At 44.4% G+C, this 12,510-nt stretch overlaps 1 protein-coding gene across 1 annotated transcript in view; it reads right to left on the bottom strand.

The window, feature by feature from the left end:
- Positions 1-460: 460 nt before the first annotated feature.
- The window catches only part of CRLF3 (cytokine receptor like factor 3), a 42,893-nt gene continuing 30,843 nt past the window's right edge, over positions 461-12,510 (bottom strand). The window contains 2 exon segments of the mRNA NM_001244329.2: positions 461-1,922; positions 2,780-2,892. Of these exon segments, the coding sequence (NP_001231258.1) occupies positions 1,666-1,922; positions 2,780-2,892 (370 nt within the window). The 3' untranslated portion in view covers positions 461-1,665.

Here is a 12,510-nt window from a genome sequence, read left to right as displayed (position 1 = left end):
GGGTTATCTGGGTGGGTCCTAAATCCAAGACAAGTGTCCTTCTAAGAGATCGAAGGAGGTGGCCATGCGAAGACAGAGGCAGAGACTGGAGTTAGGGAGCCTGGAACCCAGTCAAGGAATGCGTGTGGCCACCAGAAGCTGGCAGAGGCAGGGAAGGGTCTCCCCTAGAGCCTTTGGAGGGAATACAGTCAGCCTTGCCCATCTGTGCTATCTATGCATATATAACGTCTTCATGACATGGAGAGGGATCCTCCTACTGCAAAGTAAACATGACTTTTCTCCCTCTTCTTAAAAGTAATCTGGATTAAGTGGGGGCACAGCGGGTTAAGGATCTGGCATTGTCACTGCTCTGGTGCGGTTGATCTGTGGCCCAGGAACTTCCACCTGCCACGGGTAATGGCCAAAAATAAATTAAAAATCTGCATTAATCAAATCTCATGAAAAAAAATCCACACATATAACGTTTAGTTTTTTATTTGGTTTCAGACAGCTGGACAAGGCATCTAAATTCTAGCACATCTTCTTAATCACTAAACAAGTGACAAACAGTTTACGTATTTATCAAAAGGCAAGGGGAGGAAGGTCATGATTGTCTAACAGGGAATCTGAAATCCCCCAATAAATTATCTTACAAAAATATCAAACTTGCTTTTCCACTTTTCTACTGTTAAAAATGAAAAAAAAAAAAAAAACATTCACATTAAAGAGAAAGATCTTAGGCTGGTATATAGCAAGTTCAGATAATCATTTTCACATACGAAGTTAAGCCCTTCAAATAAATATTTTCAACAAATTTAAGTTTCCCCCAAAATAGGTCAAGTAGTTACCCTCTGTGTGTTTGGTCCAGGGAAAGACCACTTACGAAACTGACGTGAAACAGGACTGCAGCTCAGCCCCTGCCAAGGGCAACGCGCACCCGGCTGAGGCGGGAGACGCACCTGCGCACCTTTCACAGCCGGGAAATGGCTAACACCGCTGGGCATACCTCCTCCAGAAGGAGTTTAACCCTGGCAAAACCCTCTAGCCCATCATGAATCAAATTGCAAGGAAAGCACAAAAGAAAAGACTCTGCCTACTGTAGACATCTGCTCAGTCATTTCTAAAAATGCAAACATCACCATGCTTTGGGGACTTCAAGATTCCTGACCAAGAGCTAAAATTCAATACTGCTTACAAATCCCTGAATATGGAGAGCAAATTCAACACTCCTGTGGAGAACACACAAGTGAGCGTATAATACAGCGGACACGGTAGCCACCTCCTACCTGGTCTCTTCCTGCGGTTTCTTTCTAGAGTCTTGGATCTTTAAAAGATGGAGATTTAATACAACGATGTTACGTTACCTGTTCCCATAACCAACTTTAAAAAGAAATACAGGGGAAGGGTACACAGAGAGCGCTCTGTATCTCCTCACACTTTAAAAGGCAATTTGGTTTTTATTGTAATGGGATATTCCAATGAACACGACGCTAAAAATAAGATGTTTTATCCACAACATTCAAGCCTCTCACTGCTAAGACAGTCTAAAATAAATCCAGTAAATAATTTGTTTCCGATGGCTTAAGTGAGAGATGAATCTATCCATTTTTAAAATCAATGACAACTACATGGGACTGAGGCCAGCTTTACAAAACCCCTGCAAACCGAAACCAATCGTCGGAAAATCTAGAACACCAACACTTTCCACCCGGGGTAGAAAAATGAGCATCCAAAGTAAAGAGAACCACAAGACTGATCGAGCAACCAATCAAACACCACTTCTCTGTTATTTGAGCTAATAGTTACTCGAAGCTTGAAGTTTCCGCCTTCGTTATTATTGGTGGATCCTAGAGTCACAGCTTCAATGTCAAATGTGACAGTGGACCCAGAAGTAACTGCGGGCAACTGATTAGTCATTTCTTTTCCATTTACAAAAACTGCACCTAAAATGTTAAGGCAAAGAGTCATTGACAAGTGAGCAATAACTAGGAATGGAAACAAGCTTCTAGGTTATTGGCAACACAGCATTTCCTACTTCGGATAAAACCATTTGGGAAGGCCAGCTGGTCAAAGATAAGGCAGCTGAATATGTTCATTAACCCCCATCCCCAAGGCAGGAGAGAAAGTTCAAGCTTTCGTAACATTTTCGAGATCTGGTCCAGGGTTTCTCCTCTTTTAGAACAGAGACCATGAGTTTCCCAGATGGAGGGTGGCAAAAGAAACTTGACTTCGTTATAAAATTACACCCTGTGGAACAGCAAGACGATTTCACACGGAATAACCAAGAATCTTGTTCTAGCCACTGTTTAACCCACACCATGAAACATGACCACATCTTAGCAGTCATTTTTTTAAAGCGTGATTACTGTGAAGTCAGAGACAAAGGACCACTACGGCTGTAACTCCTCTCTCCTTTTCCCCAGTCTGGGCTGCATGTATGTCCCCTCATCTGTGCTGCATTCAGAGGACTAGGCACACAGAGTCCAGGGGTAAACTGCCTGTTAAAAACCCCGCTCTCTCATCTCCAAACTACCTGAGTTGAAGCCAGTTCCTTAACTGCTCTGTGGCCCAGGTCCCATCAATTACAAATAGATACCATGCCACTCCTCACCGCAAAAAGCTCTTCAAAGGATTACAGACGATAGTATTTGTAAAGGGTACAGAAGAGTGCCTGGTACACAGGTCATGAAGACCTAACCCTTTTCATCCCCTTCTATACATGCGTAATAGTGAGACAGAGTCAGATCTGACTACGGTCAATCAGACACCTCGAGGAGAACGGCAGTCATTTCTCTCTTACCGTTTGTGCTAATGCACACGGCTTGATCCCGCTGCAGAGAGTCATACCCATTCTGCTTTTCTGCACACACTCCCAGACTGTCTCTTCTGTCTGGTTGTCCCACAGTTTCAACCCTGTCAATGAGGTAGAAAGGTCACTTCACTTTTTTTTTTTTTTTTTTTTTTTTTTTTTTTAAATCATGATGTCTGGTAGTTACTAGGCTTAAAAAGAGCAAAGAACAATCTCGGAGCTCTTGTTGTGGCTCAGCAGGTTAAGAACCCAACAGAGTGTCCATGAGGATACAGGTTCGATCCCTGGCCCCACTCCGTGGGTTAAGGATCCTGTGCTGCCATGAGCTGTGGTGGAGGTTGCGGACGTGGTTTGGATCCCAAGTTGCTGTGGCTGTGGCGCAGGCTGGCAGCTGTGGCGTCAATTCGACCCCTAGCCTGGGGACTTCCATTTGCCTCGGGTGCGGCCCTGAAAAAGAAAAAAAGAGCAATCTCATCACAATTCCTCTTAAGGAGAGCTCACAATGCCTCAGCGCGTCCTAAATTCCAGGCACTGTTCTAAAAGCTTTGCATCTATTAACCCATCTATAAATCACTGCGGGCACAAACAACCCACAGCGTAAGTGCTATTATGATCATACCCAGTTTATACATGAGGAAACTTGAGGCACAAAAGAAAAAAAAAAGATTAAGAAAAGCTAAATAAGTTGCTGATCACCTAGCTGAGTGGCAGAGCGAGGACACCAACGCGGGCATTCTGACAGCGGGGTCTATGGTAACTCTTTACAACGATGGCAGCAAATTTCTATTCTACATTCTGGCTCTAGATATATGCAGGAAACGTGTCACAACTGCCATCATAACGAATGCGACTGTTACTGGCATCACCTAAACCTTCAACAGGAGAGTCTATGCAATGACTATTATCAAGCATTTAAAAATAGACACTATCGGGGCGTTCCTGTCGTGGTGCATCGGAAATGAATCCGACTAGGAACCATGAGGTTGCGGGTTCGATCCCTGGCCTCGCTCAGTGGGTTAAGGATAGGGCGATGCTGTGAGCTGTGGTGTAGGTTGCCGGCGTTGCTGGGGCCGGCGGCTACACATCCAATTGGACCCCTAGCCTGGGAGCCTCCATATGCCACAGGTGCGGCCCTAATAAGACAAACAAAACAAAAAAATAAAAATAAAAATAGACACTATCATCTTTTTGGTTATGGACTTATTTTGGTTGGAGGACTTCATAGGTACAAAGTTTAAGTCTTTCCCTTTGTGTTTTGGTCTCAAATAATCCAGCATCATGTACTCTAGAAACAGGAAACAGACATAAAAATCCGCGAGGAGCAGAATGTAGCTTTATCAAGGGAAGATGTGATTGTTTATACTCAATGTGGCCTCAAAATGTCTTTCACTGCAAAGAGGCGAACATGCGTTCATGAGAAACATGTGGGTGGGTTTCTGAAGTCACCCTACTTCTAAACCCACAGCAAAAGGATGGGAGGAGAATGACATCAGCAACAGGACCAAACAGTATGTCCTAGGACTCGTTCTATCACAGAAACAGCACTTTAGAAAAGATATACAGGAGCTCCCGCTGTGATGCAGTGGGCTAAGAATCCCAATGCAGTGGCTTGGGTAACTGTGGAGGTGCGGGTTTGGCGCAGTGGGATAAAGAATCTGGTGTGGCCACAGCAGCAGCACAGGTCACGCTGCAGCTCGACTTCAATTCCTGGCCCAGGAACTTGCATATGCCGCAGCCCAAATCCAGTTAAAAAGTTCCAAAGGAGCACAAAGCTGAAAACAGCCGCATGAAATGGGTAAGAAGAGCAATTTCACATGCCCCACGTCAACCCCTCTCTCAAGCTACCCCAGCTCCTGACTTTTCCTTTGGGGGAGAGAGGAATGGAGTGTGCTCCCAGCGTTCCAGCTCTTTGAGGGGTACCTAGGGGACTGGTTTCTCTCATGCCTCATCTGAAGCACAGAACTGGCCTAGCGCAGCATGGATGCCTGAATGCTGCTAAGACCAAAGAAAAGTGAGGAGTGGCAACTTGGCATAAGAGGGAGAAGAGGAAAACATGCTTCTGGGGTGCCAGGTTTTCACAGCGCTGTCAAGGGAATGGTATCTGTCCCACCTGATGGGGAGCCAACATACTCTGGATGCCTGAGGGCCACTGAGTGCAAGACAGCATAAAGGCCCCTTGCTGCAATAGCACCAAAGAGCCTGCAGTGCCACAAACAGGCACCAGAGGGAGCAAGAGATTAGGAGCTCCTGAAAAAAACAGGTAAGACGCTCTCACAGAGAAACTGCGCACACAAGCCCAAGGAAGTCACATGCCCTAGGAAAGGTTTCAGAAGCCCCCCACGTTTGTAGCTGGCATCACTGGTGAAGGTCTTCTCCTGTATGAACCAAGGCCATAAAGACTGGGAGGTGGCTGTGTTTTCATATGCACAGATCCCAACACGAAATTGTGAAACATGAAAAAAAAAAAAAAACAAAAACACCCGTCGTGGTGCAGTGGTTAACGAATCCGACTAGGAACCATGAGGTTGTGGGTTCGATCCCTGCCCTTGCTCAGTGGGTTAACGATCCAGTGTTGCCGTGAGCTGTGGTGTAGGTTGCAGATGGGGCTTGGATCCGGCATGGCTGTGGCTCTGGCGTAGGCCGGCAGCTACAGCTCCTATTAGACCCCTAGCCTGGGAACCTCCATATGCCGTGGGAGCGGCCCAAAGAGATAGCAACGAGACAAAAAAAAAAAAAAAAAACAACCAGGGAAAGCCTAGATTAAAAAAAAACAAACAACAAAAAACTCAAAAAATTATCCTAAAGAAACATGAAAAAGGTATATGGATTGTCTGACAAACAATTCAAAATATCCATCATAAAGATGCTCTATGGCCTCGAGATAATGAGGCAGGAAGAAAATCAGAATACAATAGAAACAGATTTTTTTTTTTTTTTTTGGCTGCAACTTGCAGCAGCTTGACATGCTATCTCAGTTCCCAGACCAGGGATTGAATCCCGGGTGAAAGCTCCGAGCCCTCACCACTAGACCACCAGGGAACTCTCAGAAGATTTGAAACATAACTAAACAGAAATTTTGGAACTGGAAAATACAATAACTGAAAAGTTCATGAGAGGAACTGAGCATCACACTTGAGCAGAAGAAATATCAAACTGGAGGACAGGCTGTCGGAAATAACCCAGTCAGAGGAACAAAAGAAAAAAGTGTGAAGAAAGTCTAAGAGGGGAGTTCCTGTCTGGCACGCAGGGGAAACAAATCCGACTAGGAACCACAAGGAGGACGCAGGTTCGATGATCGCCCTGGCCTCGCTCAGTGGGTTAAGGATCCGGCGTTGCCATGAGCTGTGGTGTAGGTCAAAGACGCGACTCGGATCCCTAGTTGCTGGGGCTCTGGTGCAGGCCAGCAGCTGCACCTCCGATTAGACCCCTAGCCTGGGAACCTCCATATGCCGTGGATGCAGCTCTTAAAAAAAAAAAAAAACAAAAAAGAAACTCTAAGAGACTTATGGGAGAAGAGAAAAGGGGGCAGAATGCTTAAAGAAAAAATGGCTAAAAACTCCCCAATTTTGAAGAGAGAAATGGACATTCAAGGTCTAAACCTAAGGAACTCCAAATACGATAAACCCGAGGAGTCATACTGAAACGCATTATAATCAAATTGCCAAAACTCAAAGACTGAAAATTTCGAAAAGAGCAAGAGGAGTTCCCTAGTGGACTAGAGGTTAAGGACCTGGAATTGTCACTGCTGGGGTTCAGGTTCGATCCCTGGCCTGGGAACTTCTGCATGCTATAAGGGCGACCAAAAAATATAGATTATGTAAAATTAAGTATGTAAATCATACAATATTATATGATACTGATTGTGACATCAAAAGCATAAGTGTGGAGAAGGAAGAAATAAAAGTGTAGAGTATGCGTATCTAACTGAAGCCAAGCTGCTGTCAGCTTAAACAGATGGTCATTCCTGTGTAAGAGTCTCATGTAAGGCCTATCAAAGAAAACACTCACAGAAGATACAGAAAAGAAAACAAAAAAGGAATCAAAGCACGTTAATACAAAAAAAAAAAAAAAAAAAAAGGAAGAAACATAAAAGCAAGCAAGAGAAAAAAAAAAAATAAGGGGACAAAAGAGCTCTACAGACATGGAGTTTCCTGGTGGCTCAGCAGGTTAAAGACCTGGCACTGTCACTGCTGTGGCTCAGGTTACTACTATGGTGGGGGTTCAGTCCCTGGGCCAGGAACTTCTAAATGTAGCATCCGAGGCCAAAGAAAAAAGAAAGAGAAAGAAACTAAAGAGAGGGAAATACTTCCCAACTTATTTGATGAGGCTAATACTATCCTGAAACCAGTCAGAAAAAGACACTGCATGGAGTTCCCGTCGTGGCGCAGTGGTTAGCAAATCCGACTAGGAACCATGAGGTTGCGGGTTCGGTCCCTGCCCTTGCTCAGTGGGTTAATGATCCGGCATTGCTGTGGCTGTGGTGTAGGCCAGTGGCTACAGCTCCGATTGGACCCCTAGCCTGGGAACCTCCATATGCCGAGGGAGAGGCCCAAAAAAATAGCAAAAAGACACACACACAAAAAAAAAAAAAAAAAGAAAAAAAAAAGAAAAAGGCACTGCAAGAAAAGAAAAATTACAGGCCAATACCTCTGATGACTACAGACGTAAAAATCCTCAACAAAGTACAAACGCTATTGGTAGAAATGTTGTGTTAAAATGGTTCATCCACCGCATATAACAGTATGGAGGCTCCTCGCGAAGTTAAAGATAGAGCCACCACATGCTCTTGCAATAATCCTTCTTCTGGGCATGTATCCGAAAGAACTCAAGAAACTGAGAACACAGTATTGCTTCTATAATAGTCCTGCCAAGTCCCTGCTGTGGAACAACAGGATTGGCAGCAACTCTGTAGCGCTGGGACACAGGGTCAACCCCTGGCCTGGCACAGTGCATTAAGGATCTGGTGCTGCTCTGGCTCGGATCTGATCCCCAGCCCGGAAACTCCAAGCGCCACAGGGCAGCCAAAAAAGAAAAAAAAAATTTCCTGCCATATCCTGAATCGAACCACTAGGAAACACCAGCTAAACCCAAATAGAGGGATATTTTATAAAATAACTGACCTGTCACTTAAAAAAATATGCCAGTATCATAAAATCTAAGAGACAGAGGAACTATTCCAGATTAAAAGAGACATGATAAATGAAGGTAGTAACACATGATCCAAGATCTTTTTTTTTTTTTTTTTTGGTAAAGAACATTAATTGGAACAACTGACAACGTCTGTAGGTTAGATAACAGCATATCCATGTTAATTTTTTGATTCTGATCTTTTTGTTTTTAGGGCCGCACCTGTGGCATATGGAGGTTCCCAGGGTAGGGGTCAAATCGGAGCTGTAGCTGCCAGCCACCCACCTGGGATCCAAGCTGCATCTTCAACCTACACCACAGCTCACAGCAACGCCGGATCCTTAACCCACTGAGCCAGGCCAGGGATCGAACCCTCGTCCTCATGGATACTAGTCAGGTGTGTTAACCGCTGAGCCACAACGGGAACTCCCTGATTCTGATCATCTCTTTGTTTTATGAAACACTCACTGAAAATGATTTGGAAAAAAAAGGAGAGACAAAATGATGAAGCAAATACAATACTGGGGAATCTGAGAGAAGTGTATTTGGGGAATTTTGGCACTACTCTTGCAATTCTTCAAGTCTGAAATCATGTTTAAAGAAGATTTTTAAAACACAAAATACTATATGGATAAATTTATAGAGAGCGGGAGGGACATGAGAAGCACAAGATACCTGCATTTTATCTCTTATATACTATTTCCTTCTCTAAAAAATAAAAACAGGCTAACATTATTCATTCTAGATGGAAGATAGCAGTACCTGTTTTATTATTGTGTAATGAAGAATTTGGCTTGGTGTTCCCGTCGTGGCTCAGGGGTAACGAAACTAGGATCCATGAGGTTGCGGGTTCAATCCCTGGCCTTGCCAGTGGGTTAAGGATCTGGCCTTGTCATGAGCTGTGGTGTAGGTCGCATATGTGTCGTGGCTGTGGCGTAGGCCGGCAGCTGCAGCTTGGACTTGATCCCTAGCCTGAGAACTTCCATATGTGGCAGGCGCAGCCCTTAAAAAAAAAAAGCCCAAAAAAAGCAAAAAAGAAAAAAAAAAAACCATTTGGCTTGCCTTGATCCTGGGAGGTAACGTCCAAACGCCTGGAATTTCCTAAGTGACAGGAGTCTCTCTGCTACTCACGGTGGGGCCCTCGGACCACACCTGAGAGTTTACACTAACGACAGGCCCATGGTGGGGCCCCTAGACAGCTCAGGCTACAAGACGACTCCGGGTGGGAAGGGGTGACCGAAGCAAGACCAATCCTGTGATTAGAGGGTGGAGGCTCTGAGCTCCACGTTATCAGCCCAGCTTCCTGGGAGAGCAGGAGAGGCGGATACTGAGTAAGGCGGGGAAAGATTTAATTAAACCACGCCTCCATAATCAACCCCAAGAAAACCTCTGGACACCCAAGCTTGAGGGAGCATTCCTGGTCTGTGGTACCCTGAGTGCTGTTGGGCCACAAGGCCAGGCATCCTCAGGATGCCAGCTTCACGTCCGGAATCCTCCCCACTCTCCCCTATGAGTCCCTTCCTTTGGCAGGTTCTGATGTGCATCCTTCCGCTGTAAGAAAACTGGACTCATCAGTGAAGTGCTCTCCTAAGTTCTGCGAGTCATCCTAGCAAATGATGAAATCGGGGTGATCATGGGCACCCTGGAATTTGTGGTTAGAAGGGAGGGCTGGCCCAGAGGACCCCTGAACTTGCAGCTGCTATCTGAGGTGGTACTCTCAGCCTAGAGTTTGGCTAGATCCTCGCGAGTGTACTTTTTTTTTTCTTCTGTAATTAAACTTTTTTTCAGGGCCGCACCCGTGACACAAGGAGGTTCCCAAGCAAAGGGGTCGAATTGAAGCTGTAGCTGCCAGTCTGCACCACGGCCACAGCAACAAGGGATCAGAGCCACATCTGGGACGTACACCCCAGCTCATGGCAACGACAGATCGTTAACCCACCGAGCGAGGTCAGGGATCGAACCCACATCCTCATGGAGACCAGTCAGGTTTGTAACCCGCTGAGCCACAACGGGAACTCCTAACCTTTTAAAATGAATAATTACTTCAAATAAAACTTCTTGAAATTAACTAGAAGGTAAAACTCAAAGCAGTGAGGAAAAAAAATTCCTGGGAAGGAAAAAAAAAAGAAGAAAAACCTCCATATTTGAATAAATCACAAAAAAAGCATTCCACACGAAAACAGTATTTGATAAATAAGACAAGCCTGGCATAAAAAGCTTTCAAAAGGTACTCTGAACATAAAAGGAACCAGGAAGTAAAGAGCTAATTTGCCTGAAATACAGAATAATTTTCATAGTTCACCAAGAAGTAGCACGGATGTTTAAAATCTTTGAAAGTTTAAACTGCAAGACAAGTAGCAGAGACATTATATTCTAAAAAACTCCTCAGGGGTTTTTTCACATAAATAAGTCCTGTAAGAAGCTCTGCTATAGGAGTTCCCTTGTGGTACAGCAGATTAAGGATCCAGTGAAGTCACTGCAGTGGCTCAGGTCACTGCGGCTGCACAGGTTCGATCCCTAGCCCAGGAACTTCCACATGCCAAGGGTGTAGCCAAAAAATTTAAAAAAAAGAAACTCTGCTATAAATCATCCAGATATAAAAATTATATTAAAAATGGCATAAAAGGAGTTCCCGTTGTGGGGCAGTGGAAACAAATCCGACTAGGAACCATGAGGTTGTGGGTTTGATCCCTGGCCTCTGCTCAGTGGATTAAGGATCCTGAGTGGCTGTGGCTGTGGCTGTGGTGTAGGCCAGCAGCTGTAGCTCTGACTGGACCCTAAGCCTGGTAACCTCCATATGCCACGGGTGCAGCCCTAAAAAAAAAAAAAAAAAAAAAAAAGTAATTCATGGTAGGTAGGGTAGAGTGACTTTAGAGGACTTAAAACTGAGATACAATTAATTTTAAAAAATCAACGTATGCACAAGTTAGTACGAACACATGCAGAAAGTTCCAAGTGATAATTTTTCTCGAAGGTAAAGTATTTTGAGAAAGACCACGGTCCAGAACCAAAAGGAGCCATTTTGATGGCAACAAGATGGTTCATCCATTCCTCTATTCTAATCTAGTCTAGACTGTTCCTCTGAACTGTGACTCACTGATGGGAATTCAGTGCCACAGCCTCATCATTATATAATCTCAAAGTTCTTTCTTCCCGCAGTGAACGCCTGGAGCAAAGATCCAAAAAATCAGCTGTTTGGGTAACATCTCCTAATACAGTAGGAAATATATCCAATGTCAGTGATAAATATAAGAGAGAAAATGAGATTATTATTACGGCCTAGCAGCCACAGATTAGGTAAAAGAGTAATGCTTAAGCACTGACGAGGATGCGTGACGTCAGTCAGCCCGTCCCTCGAACACGGCTGGGAAGACCACGCGTGCTTCTAGGAACAAAGGCAGTCAGTCTGTGTGTCACTAACAGCAGTGACTGCTGGATCCTTAACCCACCGCGTCACCAGGGAACTCCTTTCCATCGATATAGCTTGTTCGTTTATTTATTTTTTTGTTTGTTTGTTTATTTTTTGCTTTTTAGGGCCGCACCCGCGGCATGTGGAGGTTCCCAGGCTAGGGGTCCAATCAGAGCTACAGCTGCTGGCCTGCGCCACAGCCACAGTAACACCAGATCCAGTATAATAAGAAAAAATAATTGCAAAACACTGATGGAAGGCATTTTTAAAAAAAACAAATGAATACATCATATTCATAGATTAGAACATTCAAAATTATCAACTACTCCCAAACTGATCTACAGATTCGAGGCAATCTCAATCAAAATCCCAGATTCTTTTTCTTTTTTTTTTTTAGAAGTGAACAAGCTGGAGTTCTCGTTGTGGTACAGTGGAAGAGAATCCTACTAGGAACCATGAGGTTATGGGTTCAATCCCTGGCCTCGCTCAGTGGGTTAAGGATCCAGTGTTGCTGTGAGCTGTGGTGTAGGTTCCAAAGGTGGCTTGGATCCTGTGTTGCTGTGGCTGTGGCGTAGGCTGGCAGCTGTAGCTCTGATTTGACACCTAGCCTGGGAAACTCCGCATGCCGTGGGTGCGACGCTAAAAAGCAAAAAAACAAAAAATAAAAAATGAACAAGCTGTATCTATGGAAAGGAGTTCCCTGGTGACGCAGTGAGTTAAGGATCCAGCATTGTCACTGCTGTGGCACAGGCTGGATCCCTGCCTAGGAACTTCCACATGCAATGGGTATGGCAAAAAAAAAAAAAAAAAAGTTATGGAAAGATGAAGGAACTAGAATAATCAAAATCAAAATAGAATAAAGTCAGAAGAATCATATCACTTGCTATCAAGATCTACTATAAAGCTACAGCAATAAAGACAGTGTGGTTCGGGCATAGGAGACACACAGAGCAAAATAAGAGACCCCAGAAACAGATCCGCACCTATACGGTCAATCGACAAAGGTGAAAAGGCAATTCAATGGAGAGAAGATAGTCTTTTCTGCAAATAGCACTGCAACTTTTGGACATGCAGACGCAAAGCAAAACACAACTCAACCCATATTTCACACAGTGTACTAAAAGTAACTCAACAAGGGCAGAGCTTCCACCCCTACCCACTTGCATCTCTCAGGAGCGTCCTATCT

The sequence above is a fragment of the Sus scrofa genome, chromosome 12 (genome assembly GCF_054392235.1).
Source record: "Sus scrofa isolate SSC_HxYL_T2T_F1_AM1 chromosome 12, Sscrofa_HxYL_maternal_Yorkshire_Landrace_v2.0, whole genome shotgun sequence".
Taxonomy (NCBI): Eukaryota; Metazoa; Chordata; class Mammalia; order Artiodactyla; family Suidae; genus Sus; species Sus scrofa.
The sequence above is the reverse complement of the archived record's forward strand: the minus strand, read 5'-3'. Positions and strand labels throughout refer to the sequence as shown.